Source organism: Peromyscus eremicus, chromosome 12 (genome assembly GCF_949786415.1).
Source record: "Peromyscus eremicus chromosome 12, PerEre_H2_v1, whole genome shotgun sequence".
Lineage (NCBI taxonomy): Eukaryota > Metazoa > Chordata > Mammalia > Rodentia > Cricetidae > Peromyscus > Peromyscus eremicus.
This window is the reverse complement of record NC_081428.1, coordinates 57,586,287-57,608,273: the sequence shown is the minus strand read 5'-3', so window position 1 is coordinate 57,608,273 and position 21,987 is coordinate 57,586,287. Positions and strand designations below refer to the sequence as shown.

At 45.0% G+C, this 21,987-nt stretch overlaps 2 protein-coding genes across 6 annotated transcripts in view; both read left to right on the top strand.

The window, feature by feature from the left end:
* Golgb1 (golgin B1) overlaps window positions 1-10,884 on the top strand; it is a 59,265-nt gene extending 48,381 nt beyond the window's left edge. For all 5 annotated transcript variants that reach the window (XM_059277399.1, XM_059277397.1, XM_059277395.1 and 2 more), the window contains 8 exons: window positions 1,222-1,400; window positions 2,282-2,435; window positions 2,631-2,768; window positions 6,674-6,817; window positions 6,970-7,067; window positions 7,571-7,705; window positions 9,956-10,061; window positions 10,297-10,884. In XM_059277399.1, the coding sequence (XP_059133382.1) occupies window positions 1,222-1,400; window positions 2,282-2,435; window positions 2,631-2,768; window positions 6,674-6,817; window positions 6,970-7,067; window positions 7,571-7,705; window positions 9,956-10,061; window positions 10,297-10,431 (1,089 nt within the window). In that variant the 3' untranslated portion in view covers window positions 10,432-10,884. The remainder of the gene's footprint in view (window positions 1-1,221; window positions 1,401-2,281; window positions 2,436-2,630; window positions 2,769-6,673; window positions 6,818-6,969; window positions 7,068-7,570; window positions 7,706-9,955; window positions 10,062-10,296) is intronic.
* A 1,934-nt stretch (window positions 10,885-12,818) lies between these two features.
* The window catches only part of Hcls1 (hematopoietic cell-specific Lyn substrate 1), a 29,003-nt gene continuing 19,834 nt past the window's right edge, over window positions 12,819-21,987 (top strand). Inside the window, exons 1-3 of the mRNA XM_059277577.1 lie at window positions 12,819-12,924; window positions 15,286-15,369; window positions 15,889-15,962. Of these exons, the coding sequence (XP_059133560.1) occupies window positions 15,286-15,369; window positions 15,889-15,962 (158 nt within the window). The 5' untranslated portion in view covers window positions 12,819-12,924. The remainder of the gene's footprint in view (window positions 12,925-15,285; window positions 15,370-15,888; window positions 15,963-21,987) is intronic.

The window sequence follows — 21,987 nt, the reverse complement described above, 5'->3', positions numbered from 1 at the left end:
GAGCACTCACAACATGCATCACCGATCACTACTATTTCAGAGTACTCTAACTTGGGTTGGTATTTTCCTGCTTCAAGGACATTCTTTACCTTTTCCAGAGAGTAAAGCTAGTTTTTCCGTGCGGATACCAAAGGGTGGAGCTGAGGATTTGGAATGCACTTGCTTCCGAAGCAGCTCTGCTCTAGTCCCCTTTTCTCAGCTCCCGACCCCCTCCAGCCCCTTCACCGTTTTCTCCAGAGGAACCTGTGCTGTTAATTCCTGAGCCCATTAAAGGTTCTACAGAGCAAGTTCTGTTGGTCCTTGGCTTCTCTATGACCAGTTGAAGATCCAGCTTTCTCAGATGTGTTAAGTCAGTTACTGTTATTTATCTGCTTTCCAGCCTCAAGCGTGTGTTGCTGCTGACCTTGGGTCTCTTCCCATTCTTGTGTTTGGTACTTTTTAAAAAGCTACTGGTGTGGTGGCATTAACAGTTGTGAGTAGGTGAAAGGTGTGTGTGTTTAAGGCTGTTGTCCTCCCCAGATGTCCTGACATTATTTCTTGACCAGACTTTTAGTGAGTATAGAACACAGTTTTGCTAAAGGCAAGTCTATCATAATAATCATCAACCTTGTGTGAGATGTATTATTTTTCTTATTTAATTCTCATAGTTGTATGAGGAAAAGTGCTATAATGATCTTCATTTAGTAGATCAGTGAAATAAAGACTTATATTGTCTCATATCCAAGAAACAGGGTATCCAATTCTAGAGCGCCCCAGGGTGGACACCATCTCAGCTCGAGTTAAGGCTGAAGTCCAGCTGGGCTGTGACTTGGTGGTAGAGCACTTGCCTGTATGCCTGAGTGTGACCCAAGATTTGGGAAACAAGGACAAGACAAAGAAGCAGAGAGCAGCAACAGAGAACATGCTGCTGGTGTTCGTTTAAGAAACAGGAGCATAACAAGGGCACATGTGTAAACGGGAAGCCGCTCTTCACATTTGACATTCACAGTAATGTGTTGGTCCTTTAATTCTGTCTCAGGTCAGAGTTGGAGCTTTGGACCTTTGAGGTGGGGTTATGGGGTAGAAGTAGAAGGAATGGCTAGGCCCTGAGGCCTTGATGGCAGTTCCGTGGCTGTCAGTGGACTGTGGGAAGGTGCTCACAGTCTGTGGTGTCCATGTGGTAGGAGCGACTAGTCGGTAAGGGATAAGAAATGAGTCACCCTTTGCTCCCTCTGGTTAAAGCTGCAGGAACTGAAGAATCTGCAGCAGCAGTACTTACAGATGAATGAAGAGGTCACGGAGTTGCGTCCACTGAAGGCTCAGCTTCAGGAGCATCAAGAGCAGACAAAATCCCTGCAGATGATGAACGAGCAGTTTAGGCAGGAAAACCTCGCCTGGCAGCATGAGCTGCATCAGCTCAGGTAGGACTGTTCTGCATTTTGACCTTTTTTACTGTCTTAACATTTTATTTTGAAATAGTTGCTGATTTATAGAATGCTGCGGAGATAGTGAGAGGATGTTTATGTACACTTCGCCTAGTTTCCTCCAGGGAAAGCATCCTATGTGATGTATTACACATCACACCCAGCTGGTTTATGCCTAACAAAGAAACGGCTCCACTCCTTACCAAATTCAGGAAGATACATAAATAAAATAACAACAACTAATGTTTATTATTTAATGTTTAACATGTGTTTGTGTTTGATCAGTGATGTGTGATATCTCATTTAGTCCTTAACAATAGTCCTAAGGAATAACTAGTTTATTCCTACTTTACTGAAGAAACTTGGCAAGAATGACATTTCCTCGGGTCTCACACCTAGTATATGCAACAACCAGAATTCTAAGTCCTTCAAAGTCAACCCTGATGCTAATTCTGCATCATGGGCATGACTGCTGAAGGACTGTGGTGGTTTCCGGTGCCCTGCGTGGTCTCACCACCCTCATACGTATTTACTCTACACACTGACTCCTGCAATTCTGAACTTCAGTCTCTGCATTCCTCCTGGTGCTTCATGCTGAATTTTCATGCTGATTTTGAATTATGGTTCCCATTTGGAAACCCAGCTCTTTGCCCAGGTTCCCAGTCCAATGGCAGTTCTTCTGTGAAGATACTTCAATCCCTAGCCCAGTCACTGCCCTGCTCTCACCATCTTACTGGGTATTTCCACTTGTAGAATAAATTTCACTCTGATCTGTATTAGTTTTACTGCATTGCTAATATTGCGTAAGAATGTTTTGAATATGGAATTTGTCTTCTTTGCATCATGAGTGTATTTGATCTTTTTTTTTCATGGTGTAGAATGGAGAAGAATGCCTGGGAACTTCATGAGAGAAGGGTGAAGGAACACAATATTATGGCCTTCTCAGATAATGATCAGCAGCTTGACCATCTGCAGAATCTCCTGAGGCCTTCCTCCCAATCTCAGATTCTCCCCTCACAGTACCAAAGACAGGTGAGAATGTCCGTATGCTTTGCTACTCAGGGTGCCACTATCCAAAAAGCATCAACCTCCTCGAACTACCCATTTGCAACTATTAGACAAGCCTCCTCCTGACTTTTTCTAGGGTGGATATAGTTTCTTCTAGAGGGGAGGATTAAGTATGAGCAATCTTAGGAGACAATTCCAGTGATGTTTGTACCCTGGCAGGCATCCCCAGAGACATCAGATCCCCTCGATGGGTCACAAAACCTCATTTATGAGACTGAACTTCTCAGGACTCAGCTCAATGACAGCTTAAAGGAAATTCACCAGAAGGAAATAAGAATTGAGCAGCTGAACAGCAAGGTAGGTGTTTCATGCTGGACTGAAGTTCAGTTTCTTTTTTCTCTTCCTGGAGGTAAGATTCAGCACAGGCACCCAGCTTCAGCAGAACTTAGGAATAGAAGTTTATAAGAGTAAGTGTTTATTCCAGAGCAGAGGACATGGGCCTCATTCTCCCTGCCCTTGGCAGGTCTTTGAGAACAACTTGGAAAACCCATACAGAAGCTTCACTCCATCTTATCACTTGTTAGGAATATATAAGCATCTCCCTGTCCATCTCCCATGAGTCATTGTCTTTCTATTGCTCTCTGATTGGTCAAAGTGTTCTCAATGGCTCCTCCCCAGTCCTGCCCTCTTCAGAGAAGCCTAGATTGGTAGTCCCTGCCAGAATTAGAAGTTATTCATGAGGTTAGTGAGACTGGAGTCCAGAGGTATACCTGGAGAAGAGTTGTAAATGCCCCCAAATACATGCATAGTTTGGAGTGGGAGTGCGTGCATCTTATCACAGGAACTCACGTAACATGAGCCAGTGAGACTGCTCAGGGGGTGAAAGTGCTTGCCTCGAAATCCTGATGACTTCAGTTTGATCTCTGGATCCCACAATGGAAAGACAGAATCAACTCCCAAGTGTTCTTTTCTGTTCTCTACATGTGTGGTGTAGAATGAACATGCCTACACTCATGCACGAGTATTACACACACACACACACACACACACACACACAACATTGAGATTCAAAATCATAAAAATCAGGAGATGGTTTTCCCAGATAAGGAGAAAAGGCCACAAGTACTGAGTGACTTGCTCAAGGCTTCAGGCACTCTGAGGTCAGTGGTTATGTATGTGGCTAGTGTGCTTGCCACGCGCAGAGATACTCATTACATGTTCAATTCAACCAACACTGAAATGTCAGAGACTTCACTGGCTTTGGATCCAAATGAATCAATGGAAGAGCCAGCCCTGGTTTGGTTTGGTTTGGTGAGGAGGGTCTCTGACCTACCTGTTTCCAGAATTGCTGACCTTTGTAGCTCTGTGGCTGTGAAGACCCAGTGAACACCTTCCAGTCAACTTCAGTTCTTACTCCTCTCCACATACTAGTCTGTGGCTCTGTCTGGCATCTATCCTCCTATGACAGCGTTTTAAACTGAACAGAACTGTTTATAGATGATGAAATCAATCATTTTGGTAGATGATAACAGCTAAAAAAATGTAAATGTTTTATTGAAGTTAAACATAAAAGTAGGGGCTGGAAAGATGGCTCAGAGGTCAAGAGCATTTACTGCTCTTCAAGAGGTCCAGAGTTCAATTCCCAGCAACCACATGGTGGCTCACAACCATCTGTAATGAGATCTGGTGTCCTCTTCTGGCATGCGGCAAACATGCAGACAGAACACTGTATACATAATAAGTAAAATAAATCTTTAAATTAAAAAATAAATAAAAGTAACAGATCATCAGCATAGCATGGAACATTTTCACAAAGTAAAGAGATGCGTAAGAAGCAGTCAAGATAAAAACCATTATGTTCCACACCCCCACAAGTCCCCGTTCCCTCTTCCGATCACAGCCACTCACACTTAGAACTAAGTGGAGTCACTTGCAGTGTAAACAGCACTGCTATAGGCCTTTGTCACTCGGGTAAGAAACAGTTCTCTTTAGAACTTAGCTGTGAGGAAGGCGCCTCCTCCCTAGCCTCCCTCTTCATAGTAGTGGTTAACAGCTACTGGTTAGGAAGTAGCTGTCATTTGCCAGCTGAGAGTCTGGCCATATGGTAGGCCCCGAGGACACACATGAAACCTCCAGTCATTTGGGTCCCAACCAACTAGGAGAATTGCTTCTGGGACTTGATGACAGCGAGGGGCTGTCGTAGGTATTTCTCTCTACTCCTGTGTGCCCCGGTTCCTTTGCTGGAGGCTCAGGTTTTCTGCACAGTTCTGCTGGCTTAGCTAAATGTTTCTGTGTGGTGTAGGAATGTGTTAGAAACTCTAAAACGTGATTGATGGTATAATGTTCCTCTAATTTCAGCGGCTTAAATTCGGTTAGCTTGTGAGGTAGAGCAGAGGACAGCAACTTAGGAGCCTAAGTTAGTTTGTGCATTGCATGCCACTGTGGTTGCAGCTCCAAAGCAGCAGTGCATAAATGAGCAGTGCTGTGTTCCAGTGAAACTCCATTGGCATTGAGAGGGCAGTGGTCCCTGGATCACATGCCTGCTCCTAAACTCCAGAAATCTAGACAGATGCAGACAACATCCAAAACAGATCATGGGGATGGCTTATTAGCCATTGGCTACTGTCATTTGCTGTTGGGAAGCCTTTGCTTCTAATGAGTTTCCTGGATCTGCCTTCTGTTTCTAGATTTACCAGAGACAAAATGTGAAGGTTCTTTTAAACACTGAGGAGTTTTGTTTTGTTTATGTTTACTTGTGTTTGGGGTGGCTTGGGCTATTCATTATGACTAGGAAAGTCTTCTTCCTCCTGTGTTAGGAAAGCATTGTGTTACTCCTTACCCTGGAGTTCCTATTGTACTCAGCTATCTGCCCTCAAATTAATACTGCTTCTCAAACATTTACACCCTTTTCTTCAGCAACAACCTTTCTCCTGACACCCATGACTTTCCTGCTGGCTCTTATTGTATTTTAGATTGGGCAGCATCATAAAGCAGGTGGATCTCAAGACTTAAAGAGACCCATACCTGTGAGCTTTGCTCTGGGAGCTATTGGTGCCATGGCCTTGACGAGCATAAACTTACTTCTTTTTTCCATTTGTAAACAAGGATGGAAATCCTTTCTCCACTTCTTTCAAGGAAGACAGTGTTTGTCCAAATGTTTCGTGAACTGAACCTTGATCTTCAGAGTTACAACCACACAGAGTCATCTGGAGCAATGTTCAGTTACAGAGCATGTTTGTAATCATGTGTGCTCTTCTGTATGCATCAGATGCATTTTCCTGGGGTGTCTCTAGAAAACTGTTTTCTCTAAAACATTGATAAACTTTCCTACATAAACACTTAGAAAAGAATCCTCAAGAGAAGACAAGACTTGCAGCTAGATCCATCCATTTCCTGTGACACAAGCTTTCCTGTGTTTCTGTGGTGGGTACTCCGAGGGGACATCTCCATGGCTACTAATGTATCTGGGTATTAATCATAACTAAAGTTTAAAATGACAGCCCACAAATGAGGAATCAGAATTCTGGTTCCAGAGGAGTCAAATCCCAATCAGCTGGTAGACGCTACAGCAGGTAAATGTTTTCACTCATTGTAAAAATAAAGAAAGAAAGATTTTCTGGCTCAGAAACCAGTAGCTTAGATTGCTTTGCCAGGTGATGGGCACCCTGACACTGAATTTGTGCAGGGACAGATTGGACCACTGCCTGTAACTCGGAACCAGAGGAAAGATTGGCTTTGGGACTATTTCTACTTTGTGAGCATCTGGGTTCCCACTCCAGTCTCTCAAGTACACGTAGACACATGATGATTTATTTCTGCTCTCTTGGAAACATATCCACCCAGTAATACTATTTATTATACACCTTTTTTAAGTGCAAGCTTGTTCTCTGGCTATATTGAGCTCTAGGGCTTGTTATTTATTAGTAATTCAAACATGGACCCAACCTACCGCCCTCTGCTTACATTCCTGGACTAGCCTGTTCTACTGGAATGTTTGTTAGGGGTTTCTGCTTAATCATTGTTCAGCTCATAGACCTTGGCACCATTAAAAATAAACCAGTTTCCTGCTGCTCTTCCAGAATAATTTTCCTTTTATGGCTGAAACATTTAGGCATTTTTCCCTTTGAAGAAACATACTGTGGTATGATTCTAAGGTAGGTCCTGTGTTACAAATCAGGTCCTGACAGCTCAGGCCAGTTGCCTAAGTGCTGCTTCCGGTGATGTGGTCCTGAGGGCGGTACTTACCCTCTCCCCTCCTTCAGTTCTCTCAGCTGCTCGAGGAGAAGAATACCCTCGCCATCCAGCTCAGTGACGCCAGCCAGGGTCTCCGTGAGAACCAGCGCCACTACAGTGAGCTCTTCAAACACTGTGCTCTCCTGGAGAAGCGGGTGCAGGAGCTGCAGGCGGTAAGGCGCAGCAGAGTGCTCAGTGTGGTAGTGGGGGCGGGAGGGAGAGCTAGGGATGCCCCTCCCTCGGGCTGTGGGTCGCTTTCAGTTTGCAGACATACAGTGTCTGAAGTTACCATCACGACTGCTACCTACGCTGCTGTTTTTTCTAGGAGTCACCAACTGAAGATGTTGCTCCAGGAGCACCCCAGGAAAAGAATGGAACTTGTAAGAAGAGTGATCCTGAGGCCACAAGGGAGCCACAGCCAAGGTAGAGGATCAGGACTTGCCCTCCGTCATGCATTGTGTGCCAAGAAATTGGGCGGTAGATAAGAGAGGGTGATGGGAATGAATATGATAAAGACACGTTATCTATATGTGTGGAGATGTCATAACGAAACCTATGGTCCGTGTACACTATTTTAAAGAAATTGGGTTGTGATCTTGATGGAGGGACTTAGTGTGTCCTATTATCTTGACTAGTGTCACAGAGGTGACGTAAGGATTGAACACAGCAATACCTAACAGATGGTGTGTAAGAGTGAACAGGAGTTATAGCACAAGTGCATACATACAGCGCTACAGTAAACGCTGGAGTTGAAACTGTTCCGCAGGCTCCCATCTCTCAGTGGGTATTTTCTGCTCTGTTTGCTCTGTACCTTTGCTTCTGTGTTAGTTTTCCTGTTTGGCGAGATGCTTCCAGCCTTGTGAAGATGTATCAGAGGTTGTGTTCTACATCTGGTTGACGCCCTTTGTTTGCCTTTTACCCTCAAGTTTTCCCGAGGCCCAGCAGCAGCTGTGCAGCACCAAGCAAGAAGTGAATGAGTTAAAGAAGCTGCTGGAAGAAGAACGCGACCGAAGACTGACCGCTGAAAACGCACTCTCCCTGGCCGAGGAGCAGATCAGATGGTAAGGTGTCAGGAGGAGCCTTCTGTCCACTTCTCTCCCTTCCTGACCTTGCTCCTGCGCATTTCTGTGACCAGGCTCAGGGTGAGTTAAGATCTTAATCTCCCCTTGACATGGTCCTGGGGAGATAGTCATCACTAAGAAGCACAGTACTTCTGGAGTTTCAAAGGCTTGTGCTTTCCAGGCCAGTAGCTCGTAGGGGTTAGTAATATATTTACCATCCATGTCACACAAGTAAGCTGTACAAGGTGTCTTTCTTCGTCCCAACAGTCGCTCTGTGAGGTATGTGTTGGGTTCTTCTGTGTCTGTGTCTGTGCATGTTGGGGGCAGGAAGGCAAGGTCAGAGGACCATGTTAGGTGTCTTGGTGTATCACTCTCTACCATATTCCCTTGAGACAGAGTCTCTCATTGAACCTGGCACTTTGAGTGACAAGTAGGCTTTAGCCATTCTCCTGCCTCTGTCTTCTTCTCACTGGGATTACAGGTGTGCACAATTAGGCCGGCTTTCACCTGGGGCTAGGGATGTGACTGCAGATCCCCATGCTTGCAAAGCAGCTGCTCTTACCCACTGCGCCATCTCCACAGCCCAGTGTCGGAGTCTTTAGAGGGCCAGATAAATGCTTTTTCATTGTCTGTCTGACACCCAGACCTTTGTTTGTTTGTTTTTGTTTTGTTTTGTTTGTTTTTGAGACAGGTCTTACTATGTAGCTCTGGCTGGCCTGAAACTTGATTTGTAGCCCAGGCTGGCCTTGAACTCACAGGGATCCACTGCCTCTGCCTCCCAAGTGTTGGGATTAAAGGTGTGCGCCACCACCACCTAGTTAGCCAATTGAAATTTTAAAGAGCATAACCTAAGGGAGAATAAAAGCCCGCTGAAGAAAATGTGACTTGATTTGTTGGCAAATGCGCTGCCTAACCCTGAAGGTCCCTTTGCCAGTCATAGGCTCTGTCGGGCAGTGTCTGCTGGCTTTACAGAAGACCCTGCTCTTGTCCGGCTAGGAAGGCCTGGATGGGTGTGCTACTGTGGGCACTCTACCCCAAGTGTGATTTGAAGGTACACAGCTGTGTACCCCTCCTTACTTATTCCAAGTGAAGAAAATCACTGTGTGTGGGAAGGTAGTGTGGCTACAGGTGTTTTGTTGCTGGAATCCCCTTTACATGCAAAGAAACAGTGTAGCAGGCATCTCCATTGTGTCTGCAAGGGCAAGCCGTGGCTGTTGTCTCTTCCCTCAGAATAAATGGCACTGGGGATGTTACTGCCTTCTTGCCATGCCTTCCCCAAGAAGCAGGTCTTAGCTGGGATTTCTTTCATTTGCATCGAGCATCTTCACAGCTCTTTGTTTTCAGCACCTGTCTAGGTAGCTTTGAGGGTCGGCTCTGTGGAAGCACCGTGCAGCGTGGTGGAGTGGCCGTGCCAAGTTTCAGGCCTGTTTGTTCATGGCTCTTTCTCTGCCACTTATGAAATGGTTCAGATTTCTGAAACCTCGTCTATGGAGGTTAATCCCCCGTCGGGTGTTATTCATCTGCACCACTTGAGACAGCTTAGTCAGGATGACTCTGGAGCCTGTGTCTGGACCACATTAACCTAAGGTTAGCCCTTCCCCACTTTCCTTCTGGCTGAGAGCAGAATGGAGAGCGGGGTGGCTAAGGATGGCCCACATAGACCAGGGTCGGATTAAGGCATTTCGTCTCTGCTGAAGAAGAGAGTGGCCCACAGAGAAGCAATGTTCAGCTGATGGAGTTTCCCTGTGTGGGAGGAAACATGAAGAGGAAAGGGGCGTGGCCTTCTCCCCACTCCAGGTGAAATGTGTGTCCCTGTAGGCAAATGAATGATGAGACATGCCCTTGCCCTGTTTTCAGAGACCACTGAGTAATGGCAGCTTCTCATAAACGGAGAATTTCCCAAATGAAGTAATAAGCCAATCAGCAGAGGACTGCAGAGGCTGCCAGTCAGCTTCAGTCTAAGTTCAAAGCCAGCCTGGGCCACATAATAAGACCCTTTCTCAAAAACAAACAAAAAACAGGGTGGGGTGGAGAAGGAAGGGGAGAGAGAAATTAGTGAGTTTCTGAATCAAATGTGGAATAGAGGGGGAAAGAACATGAGGCATAAAGACAAATGGGTCTTGGATCCCAGTTCCATTGGTTGTCGGTCATGCTCCCGAGGACAAGACACTAACCAGCTTCCCAACCGGAAGGGTGACTGGGAAGATTCGCATGCAGCGGACCCGTGTTGTACCTTCTTCCTCAACACAGGTTGGAGCAGAGTGAATGGGAATCGGCCCGGACTCCTATCATTGGTGCCTGTGGCTCTCAAGAGACGTCTGTGTTAATGGATCTCCCAGGCAGCAGCTGTCGAAGGGTAAGAGGGGACGGCCACAGAGAGGACTCTGCTGTGGGACTGGGCTGCGGGGATAGAGACGGGCAGTGTTGTAGGTGTCCAGCCACTGAGGAAACGCTCCCAGGATGCCTCTCTTCTGCGAGGACAGGGTTGGCTTGGCTTACATGCAGGATTACTGGTGAAGGGAAAGAGCCCTCAGGTGGAGCTTGGACTTGCCCATTTGTTGTTATTGTTGTTGTTATTTTGTTTGTTTCAGACCCGGAGTGGTGTTGGATGGAAGCGGGTTCTGCGTTCACTGTGCCATTCCCGGACCCGGGTGCCGCTGCTTGCAGCCGTCTACTTCCTGATGGTTCATGTCCTCCTCATCCTGTGTCTCACAGGTTACCTATGAACTTGACTCTCAGAACTTCTAATTCCTTCATATCTATGTCAGAATTGTTAGTTCCAGAACAACCTTCCCACTTTGAACTCACCCATGTCTCCTTGGAAAGTTCCTGTAACAACAAAGGTGGCTCTGAGAACAGTTTGGAGCTGCAGGCCCAGCGTGTCCTATTTTCTGGATGTGCCAGCACAGGGGTCCTGAGACCGTGAGGGAGCATCACCGCTTCTAGCCTCAAGAACTTGAGCTACCACACTGCTGTGCGGGTGTGAGTTATTCCATCTTCAACACCATCGTCGCCTGCCTCTGGGAACAGGGCTGAGGCAATGGGAAGAGAAGGCAAAGCACCGAATCCAGACCCGAGAGCAGTGTCCCAAGTGGTTCCCGCTGTACCCGTCTCCTCTGCCCAGAGACTTTCCTGAACTACTGTAAAATAATAAAATAATAAAATTATTTTCAGAATGAGGAGTTGTGTCGGCACAGATGTTATGGACCTGTGTTTGCACTCTATGGAGAGTGAAGGATGGAGGAATGCTTACTGGAGCAGAAAGTTGTGAAAATCCTCCCTTCTCACTGGCCAGCATCAGATGGCTGTGAGCATACTTCTAGCCTCAGCCGCTGGAGCCGAAGGAGGTGAGGCATAGTGAAGACGTCCATCCTGAGATTGAGTTAGAGGAGCGGAATCATGGGGTGTGAAATTCCTGAAGCCTTGTGTATAGTTCTGAGAGAACTCTGGAAAATATTGGGCCACCGAGTATGGTGACACTTATCTCTAATTCCAGCCAGCACTCAGGAGACTGAGGCAGGAGGATCATAAGGTCCAGATCAATCTTGTCCATATAGTAAGTTCAAGACAGCCTGTGCTACATAGCAAGACTCTGTCTGGAAGGAAACACAAACATACACACACACACCAGCAAACAAAAAATTTCCTAAGACAGGCCCCCCAACACACACCCAGTGCAGGAGGGGAAGTTCTGTAGCTCATGCAGGTTGGGCAGGTACAATTATGCTTTTAGATGACGTTGCTGCTTGGGAAAGGCTAGCTGCCTCTCTCAGTGTACATGTGTATTTTAAACCTGAGCTCTTTGGTTTCAAAGCCTTGCTCTTCCTGCATGTGATGCCCCGCTCCTCAAGGGATGAACATGGGGTATTTGTAAAGGGGAAATGAGTTTTCTTGGTGTCATCTCTGAAGCTCTATGGTTTCTCCAGAGAACTGCATTGCTGTATGATGTGTTGTAATGTCTGCTCTGATAATTCTAATGTTGACATTGGGTTAGAATTCCAAATTAGCTAAGATTTCCCCTTTCTACATGTTTCTCTACTTTAAAGTAGCTTTATCAGAACAAATAAAATGTCCCAAGTCCAGCTTCCATTTGGCAGTGAATCTAGAAGCTTTCTGTTCTGCAGAAATGCTCTCTTATGTCGTAGACTGGTTTCGCCAGTCCTTCTGGGACCCTCTTGGGGTTCATTATCTCTAAGCCAATCAGGTCAGAACTCCACAGATGACCAAGATGAGAGCCTGGGTCAGATCCAATACATTCTTAGTAGGATTAATTTTCAACCAGAGATCCTTGCGACTTTATTTGCCTCATCTTTGTCACTGGGGGCCCCAGGTTGCCGGGGGAGTCCCCCTGGGGGATTATTTGTAAAGCAGCCAGTAAAAGCGAAAGGGTCTATTTCATTGGTCCAAAGAAGTCACTTGAGGATAGGAGGGAAGGGCAGCGGTGCTTAACAGTGTAGAGTGTGTCAGAGTTCACATCTGCTTCCTAGAGAAGTTTATCTGGAGTCAGATCTCTATCACTGAGCTCAGGCCCCACATAGCTTCCCAGCAAGCTAGGGAACCTTCTCCCTCCTTTCCCACGATTTACCCTTTGGGTGTCAGTTCTGTGTGAGCCCCATTGTAAGTGCTGTAGGTAATGAAGAGGTGTGTATTACTTACTAAGGCTCGCCCTTCAAAATTCACATGTAGATCAGTATCCCACTAAGCCTTTCTTGATTGCTACTATATGAAATGTTATGTTTTTGATTTCCTCCCTGAGACCCGGCCTCTACAACCATGTTGGAGCTCAGGCTACACCTTAGTGCTGGGATCACAGATGTTTGCTACCACACCTACCTGGCCCGTTGTGAATTCTTTTACTATCTTAGGTGCAGCTGCCCTAGTAGGACACAGAGTGCCCCTACAGCATTCTTGAACGTGTCTTAGCTATTAGGGATATGGCTCGGTGGTCATTTTTATAACTATCCCGTGACCTGAAAAAAAAAAGTGTCAAAATATGAGGCACAGAATCACTTAACCCTTTTAAGTACCCAATGCTTAAGGAACCGACTCAAACTCCAGGAAGTAGCTGTGAGGACAGTGTGGCAGGAAATGACAGAAAACCTGAAAACGGAACTGAAGCAGCTGCTCAGTTTCTTGCCCCGAAGTGGCAGCGGCTGGAGGGGGTGCCGGGTGTGGACTTGAAGAGCCAGAGCTGCGAGCTCGCACAAACGGTAGTAAAGGTGGGTACTGGGAGCTCTGGGAGGCTCGGGGAGCACAGGGGCCATGTGGAAGAGAAATCTGCATAGCACTTAGTTCTTGCTGAGGGAGGGCCTTGCTAATAGGTGTTGAACTTCTGATGGCCGTAAGGCCTGTGCCGTGGTTGACAGTGAGCATCTGAAGATAGGACCAAGGAAATGGCCCGCACTCAGGGGACATGATTGATCAGCCATCTAGGACTGTGGGTCCAGCCAAGTATGCCCTGGCTTCTACTGAGGATCTACACAGCCCACTCTAAGGGCTGGCTGCCCCTGGGCATTAAACTAAAAGAGACCCATAGAAGATAATGACAAAGTGGACTTTTGTATCGTCTAGCAGGGACACCAGATGCACATGGGAAATGTAAGGGAACAGGAGTTAACCACACGTGAACACTGGTGCTGAGCCAAGCGCTTTTAGGGGCCAAATGCAAGCTTGATTATTCAGCTAGGGTAACTCACTGTGTTTGTGGGAATCCCAGAGTGTCAGAGACAGGCAGCTAGGCTAACCTCTTCACTATTTAACATTGGGGAACAAAATCACAGTAATCAGTGATTTGTCAAAGTATTTAATATTTGTGAATTGCTTAGTCTAGTATCTGGCCAAGTGGTGTATACTGTGTTGCGTGACTGGCTGTGGTCTCACAGGGGCTGTTATATTACTGAGGTGTCTATGGACTGTTGATGCCATAAGATGACACTGTCATCAGGCACTGGATGTGCCTGGCATTCACTGTCCTTCACCAGATTATTCTCCAGCCTTCTACTTCAAGTTGGCAACCTTCTTGACTAGTCATCAACAGTACAAGCATATTGTTATTTTGATCTTAAAAGTGAATATGAGGGTCTGATGGGGGAGATGGGCTGAGGCCTGGGGGGATAGAAGGACAGAGGATGAGACCATCGGACCTCACTGCTTCCTTATTGCTCATGAATATAGTTGACTTCTCCTTTCCAGTTTCTCTCTGTTTCAGGATAGCCTCAAAGCCAGGACATGTCAAACAGAGGCCATAGGGATGTGGTTCACAGGTCATCTTTAGCTGTTCTAACCCCTATCAGTAGCTATTGCCAAGTAGGGAAGGCATTGTTCTTAGTAGCTCACCAGACTCTTGGCCTGGTTAACCCCCTACTTCCCCCATTGCCCCTTAACATGTCTCTAACCCGCCTACCTCAGATCTCCCCATGGATGATCTTCTAGGGGTTATCAGAAAATAGGGGCAAGGGTGGAGGGTTCCAGGTGAATCTAGAAAGTGGAGACCTAATGCACAGAGCCCTGAGGAGGGGTAGTTGAAGAGGGTCTCCTTTGGGAGGGAGTGATGAACACCAGGAAGGCCTCCTGGTGATGGAGGTTCCTTAGAAGGAAGGATGAGCAGGGACTTGCTAGCCAGTAGGTAGGAGCTGAACCAGGAAATCCCAAAGGCTACCAGGGTGGATGGGCATCGTCCCTTGTTACCTCTCTACACCTCTGTTCAGAAGCCCACAGTGTGACTAGGCAGTTCTTCCTCATGCTCCCTTGCTTGGCAAGGCTCAATAAAACACAGGTGTCCAGTGGAGGATGATTGACACCCCATCAAACTAGTCTCCAAAGACTTCTGTAATGTTTACTTGGTTGGTAAATTCCACACCGTGTTCCAAAAAAGGGACTTGTTACATGCTGTGTTTGAATATTTATCTTTTTAAGTATAGTTGGGCAGTATTTTTAATTGAGTGATAAAACATACAGCATTGGCATTTTCTTTCTTAGAAAACTGAGATTCCTGTCATTTAATGTTTCCCCATGCATGAATCAGTGGGTATTTCAACCAGTTGTCCCTACTGTGGGACAACTGTGCAGTGATCTACTCCTGTGCAGTGAGTGAACAGTCTTAGAGTGAATGTGGGACAGTATTCCATGGACAGGTGAAAATTTTTTCAATGTAGCTAAGCAGATTATAGGCAGGAAGGACACTGGACTCATTTATGTCTTCACAGCTAGAAAGGAAACCATGGAGAAATCTCAGGGAAATGCCACCACAATCCTGTAGTGAGTGTTGTATGACCACTGGTTACCCCTGCATAGTGAAGAGTCCCAGCACTGTGATAGAGATTGTTGACTGTTACCTACATCTACATTGACTTCTCTGCAGATGTGGGTGGACTCAAACCATCCTGATTTATCTTGAGTAAATCCCACTCCTTTCTCATCTAGTTGAGCAGAAGTTTCCCTAGAACTTCTATCAGCTTTGTTTCAGCTCTTGTTTTCTTCTAAGAAGGGCAAGAAACATCCAGTTGACTTCAGCATACTTATCATCCTTTCTCTCAATTCTGTTTTCATTCCTAATTATTTCCATCATCCATCACCTTCAGATGTGGAAATCTGTAGTGGGGCATGATGTATCTGTTTCCGTGGAGACCCAGGGTGATGACTGGGACACAGACCCTGATTTTGTGGTGAGTAGGGAAGTAAGCTTTGCTTAAACAATGTGGGGGGTGCATCTCAGCCACTCTGACCTTTGAGGGGGCTTAGAAAGGACTAGCTGAGATTAGGATAGTCTTCATGGTGAGACAGATTGGCAGAATCATTAACTGTCATTATTAAAATGCATGATAATGTGATGAACGTAGAAGGGCACAGGTATGAGTGTATTTGATAGTGAAATTGAGGGACCAGGTCACTCTATTCCTGAAGTTGAGGATCAGCTGAAGCTGGGACTCTTCTGGCCTGTGATCCATGATTTGAGATGTCATGGGAGATCTACGGAGGAAAGAGTAGACCTACGGTAATTCAGAGTAAGGAGGGACATGCCAAGGATCACTAGCTTAATTTTAATTCTCATGTGGGGTTGAGATAGGATAACTGCAGCTGAGAGTGAGAATAATGCAGGGGACAGAGAGGGTGGGGGTCGATCGTGCGGCTCCCTGCAACATAGCACATTTCTTGCTGACGGTGTTGCGTGCTGCCTTTTTTAGAATGACATCTCTGAGAAAGAGCAACGGTGGGGAGCCAAAACCATCGAGGGCTCGGGACGCACAGAGCACATCAAGTAGGTGCTGGAAGAACCGGGAGGGGAAGTGTGTCCCGTGAAGAGCTGATGGAAAACCTGCAGGCTCTGGGAAACGTGTGGCAGGAAAATAGCCATGCCTGTGAATCTTTGTGTCTATTTATTTAGTCTAGACACTGTCTCCGTGTGTTTTCACTTCATCTCGCTCGTCATCTGCCTTATTCTTATGTGTCTTTTATATAGGACAGCTCTGTCATTCTCCTCCCAAGGGTAGTCTGTTGTTTTAACTATCTCCCTTCCTTCATTCAGATCGGAAGTAGTCAGAGAAGTGGCACAAATGCTGAAGTTCTGTCTATCTGTCTGTCTGTCTAGCTATCTATCTATCTACCTATCCATCTACCATCTATCTATCTATCTATCTATCTATCATCTATCAATTATCTATCAAATGCCATTCACCTAACCCTTCACATAAATATAGAACATGTGCTTAGAGTGGAGGGTGGCTTCCAATGGGTTAAGAAGACTTCAATGCTGGGTGTGGTCTTACACATCTTTAATTCCAGCACTCAGGAGGCAGAGGCAAGCAGATTTCTGTGACTTCAAGGCCAGTATGTTCTGCATGTGAATTCCAGGTCAGTCAGGACTACATAATGAGACCCTGTCTCAAAAATAGAAGGCATCAGTAAAATGTCAAGGGAAAGAGCTCTTCCATCAATGCTGTAGTGAGGACAATATCTGTAGTTGATACAGTGACTTGAGCTACAAATTTGCATTGGACTACTTGATAGAAATTGGGAACCATTAATGTTAATATTAATATAAAGAAATATGACATTTGGAAAAGCTGATGACTAAAACCATTTTAGCAATGATGTTTAGTCTTCAGGACAAAGATCCAACTTTCATTTTGTCTGAAATAAATGTGGTAATGTAGCTCACGTGGTAAAATTTTTGCCTAGTATGCATGAAGCCCTGTATTTGGTTCCAGCACTAAATAAACTAGGTGGAGCAGCTTATGCTTGTAATTTTGGCACTGGAGGGTGGAGGGGGTTCCTGTGAGGGGAGTGATGGATGCAGAAGAATCAGAAGTTCAAGGTCAAGGCTACCCTGGGTTACACTGTGTGGATTATAACATGTTAGCGGTTGACTCTGCATTACCAATAATGCACCGGAGTCCCATTAAGGAAAGAAAGAGAATCACTTCCCTTTGTTTAAGGAAGAGAGTCTAGATTTGAATTCTCTACTTCACGCTCTCTGTCTTCTTCCTCGGTTGGTCTGCTGTATGTGTATTCAGCAGAAGGCTGAATTGTGAGTCTGTGTGTCCCTCTGTCTGTGTGTCTATCTGTCTTGTGTGTGGCTGCTCTGTGACTGTGTGCCTGGTGTCTGGATCTCCCTAGCAAAAGGCTCTGCTCTGTCTTTATTGAACTGCATGGAAAGCTTCACTTGGGGGGAAGCAGTGATGAATACTTAACAAAAATCTTCAGCAGAGTTGAACAAGGGATTAAGTCACTGGCTCCAGCTGACCCAGATAACAAATACCATTGGTTATCAACCAGTACCCATAAATGGAGGATTTCGACCGTAATGGTTGATTTTAGGAAGTTGCTCTCAACTTCTGTATTTGCTGCTTTCAGCAAATGAGACACAGGCGTTCCTCTGGGTCAGGGGCATGGAAGAGGACATAACTTAAGGTTGCAGCTGTGCATTAGCTTAGGTTGTAAGAATTGATCACACAGCAAGTAAGTTTGGTTGTTACATTGTTCTCTTAAAGTCAGGCATAACAGGCTAGCAGTCTTAGTGGTAAGTGATTTCAAGGCATATTGTTCACTTTGACTTCGAGGTCCAGCAAAAGCTTCAATCTCTTAGGATGTAAGAGATATTTTTAGAATATTGTATCACCACAATACATGAGCATACCTAGGGTTTTCTGTGGAATGTTGTACTTGGCAACCAAGAGATACTCACCTCTCTTCCATGGACTAGACAGCACCAGCTAACCAGGACTGTTGGCTTTGGAAAGCCCCAGACATTACTCCTAAATATGTCAAGATTAAGGCAATTTTCAGTTCTATTCCCAACTCCTCCTCCCACACTCTAACAATTTTTTGACCTCATTTTCCCCTAGATTTTAAAAGGTGTCAGTGATGACCACATTGCAACAGCCATAGTCTTAGGAGACTTGGTACATGTTTGTGCAGATCTAGAATATTACTGAACACCATTCAGACTTATATGGTTTGACTTACATCGTTATACTAAATATTATTCTTTTAAAGTTTTATTTAGTTTTATATGGATGGGTCTTTTGTCAGTACATATGTCTGTGTACCACGTGTGGGTCTGGTGCCCGTGGAAGCCAGAAGAGGATGTTGGATCCTCTGGAACTGGAGTTACAGACAGTTGTGAGCTGCCATGTGGGTGCTGGGAATCAAACCTGGGTCCTCTGGAAGAGCAGCTCTTAATCATTCAGTCATCTCTCCAGGCCCAACTGAATATTAAACAAATCAAGCAATTCTGGAAAGTACATAGTGTGACAAAGGAAAAGAATAGGAACAGGGCCTTTCCAGAAACTTCCTTAGTATTCACGCTCCTGAGAGCTCACAGATTCAAGAAGGTTGAAGCTCTTTCCTTTTCTGAGTGAAGGACACACGCTCTGGAGTTCTGGGAACTGCTGAGATGAGAAAACACTATCGTGGTGCTTTCCCCGCCCAGTGTCTGTATCTTGCATGTTAGGGTAGAGCATTTTAAGGACTGCTAAAGTCCCGCCGTGAGGCTGTGGGAAGAGCTTGCCTCTGGAAGGGTTTGCATCAGTTCACAGCTCTGTCGTTACTAGCAGTGTGAACTTAGTGAGCCCTCATGTTTCAGTAGCCCATTTTATTAATTCATGGGGATTACAGCAGCTACTCTAAAGGTTTCTGTTTAGATTTCAGTGAGTAGTATACGTGAGTGTCTGCTGGTACTTAATATTTCTTAGCACTTTGGTGATGTTATTTCTATACTCTGTTAATACAGATGAGTTTCATCATGTCCATCCCCAAACCTAACACGAGTATGCAACAGCTGCTACCTTCCTTCTTCCTAAATGGTGTTGACTCAGAGGGCTGCATGGTGTAGCACTGCACACATCGTTTTGACTTGGTGTGGGGCTCTGCATATCAAACTAACTGGATCTGTGTCCTCCATAGTGAATGCTGGAGATATTTCCACAAAGACTTACTTGTCTATATTTGTTAAGGCCTTCAAGGTACAAAAGCTTGGATCCCCCTGGCAACAGGCTGGCTGACCTTGGACAAACCTTCCACCCTCTCTGGTGTTCAGTTTCCCCATCCACATCAAACAGCCCTCCAGGGGACATTCCCATGTAAAGTCTCGAATGTTCTTTGCTCGGTACCCACTAAGCACCCTTCATGGTCAAATGGGAATCACCAAGACCCTGGGAGAGGAGGAGAAACAGGAGGGGAGAGTACTTGCCCAACCTGGCTGACTCAAAACAGGAAGAGGAAGTGACTGTGGTTCTTAGTAGGCGTGCGGCCTGCCCCCTCACCACTGTGTTTCTTTCAGGTCAACCTTGAATAAATTGAGTCTGGGGATGGCTTTCTAATTCAGAGCCGAGCTTAAGTGATTCTTCCATGTCTCATCAGTTGTAGAGAGAAATGGCCCAAGGGTCAAGGGTTATCGCGCCGCCGTGCTCCCCACGCCTGCCTACTCTTCTTCTTGCTGTCTTTCCCCTTGACTAGTGAAGCGTCCTTACCACCCTCAAACAGTGATGGGTAAACTCTCCATGGGAGAGGACAGAGGTTTTTGTCTGTTGTTCGTCTGCTTTTGTAAAATAAAATATAACTGAAAAACAACGACATAGAAGATACAAGCACAATTTTTACTTCTAGATCCAACAGACACGAGAGCACCATGTAAAACTCTTGTTCGTGTTTCTAAAACCATACTCTTGATTTTTATCTATCTTCTTTTCTTTGTGGAAAAGAAACAAGTCAGCTCCCAGAATGCCCCGCAAACAGTGCTGTGGGAAGCACTGTCGCTCAATCTTAATTGGTATTTTAAAAAACCCAGAGCCAGATATTGGGGTAAATGCTGAAAGATCAGAGAGACAAAGGAACAAGCCACAGCCACCTCTTACCTCTAGGATTCCTCAGCCTGAAAAGGGCTTTTTAGTTCCTGTCTCCTCATGCCTTATATACCTTTCTCCGCTCAGCCATATCCTTCTTAGTGCTGGGATTAAAGGTGTGTGTGTGCTTCCCAAGCAAAGGCATGATCTCAAGTGCTGGGATTAAAGCTGTGTGCCACCACTGCCTGGCTCTGTTTCTCTCCTCGACTGAGTCAATCTCATGTAGTCCACAGTGGCTTTGAACTCAGAGATCCAGACAGATCTCTGCCTCCCGAGTGCTAGGATTAAAGGTGTGTGCCACCATTGCCTGGCATCTATGTTTAATCTAGTGGCTTGTTCTATTCTCTGATCTTCAGGAAAATTTTCTTAGGGTACACAATATATCACCACACAGCACTACACTGGACAAGGCCTTCCTGTGCTTCCTGAAGCCTTTAGATTAGGTCTCACTGAGAAATAGCTGTAAGTACCTGCCTCAGCAGCTTACCTGATTTCTGTGTCCTACCATTTTACACAAAGTAGAAATGAAGAATAACACAGTACCAGAGTACTAAAATAGAACCCCAGAGGTCCAGGGATGGGTGCCAGATCTGCTCTGGCAGCACTCAGGGCATTAAAGAGAATAATTTCACCACTCTCCCTCTGTTTACCCATGTGACTGGAGATATCAATACTGGCCCTCCTTACCTCACAGGGGTACTGTAAAGAACCATAGCTATAACATGAGCATAAAGGGCAACATGTATTGTGTCTTGTCATGCAGTCATGCATGTCTTTAATAGATGGTAATGTGATTCTGATAGCACAGAAAAGATATTCATTCTTGATTTTAACAATTTATCTAAGGATATAGACATAATATAGACAAATATTTTGAATTCAACTCAGTCTGAATCTATGGGCTGAGTACTTATCCACTATGTCATATTATTTCTATTAAACCCATTTTGTCATGTCCGTGACGTGATTCTCTTTTAAAAATGGAATGTGAATTCCCATGATCAACTATCACCTTTCCCTGAGGCTGCTGTTCTATTGAATGCAGCTGATTATATTATAGTCTGGTCTTAACGACATGCCATACTCACGGCATAAGCATGGGCCTCTTCACGAGTACATTCATTTAATAGTTTCTTATTTAAAAAAATCAATGTTGTCAATGTGTAATAATTATAAACAAATGGTTCAATGAATTTTGATAATACTACAAGTAACCACCAATACAGTCAGGACAGGGAGGATTTCAGTTATGACTAAAAGTCCTGTGTGTCTCTGTAGTCGGTGCCCCCTTGCCCAGTCCACACATAAATGCTGACCTATATCTTGTCAGTGTTGGGTAGTTAGTCTGGTCTTTCTAGAGTTTCAGTAAACGAATAACATAGACTACACTCTCTTGTGTTGGCATGTTTTTATGTTTTTGTTTTTTTTTTGTTTTTTTTACTTAGAATGTTTTTGAAATCTAGCTAGAGCATTGCATACGTTGGTCTTTTATTTCTTGTCAGATAATATCCATTGTGTTTATTCATGGCTCTGTTGTTGGACATCTACGTCTATAAGCTTATCAAGAGCATTTGAACACAAATCTCTTTGTTGACTTATATTTTTATATTTCCCAGGGTATAGTTAAAAAATCTAATTGCTTATTCATATAGTCAGTGTGTGTTTACCTTTTGAGAAACTGCCAATCTATTTTCCAAAAGGAAGTTAGCATAATTGATTTTTGCCAGAAGTGTATATGTTTCACTTAGACCATGTCTTTGCCAATACTTATTATTGTTGATAGTTTGAACTTTTGTGGTTGTTGTTTTTTCACTCTTTTGGGGATCACCATCCAGCTCCTAAATAAGTCACACAGGGAGGCTTATTCTTAATTATGAATGCTTGGCCTTAGCTTGGCTTGTTTCTTGCCAGCTTTTCTTAAAGTATCTCATCTACCTTTTG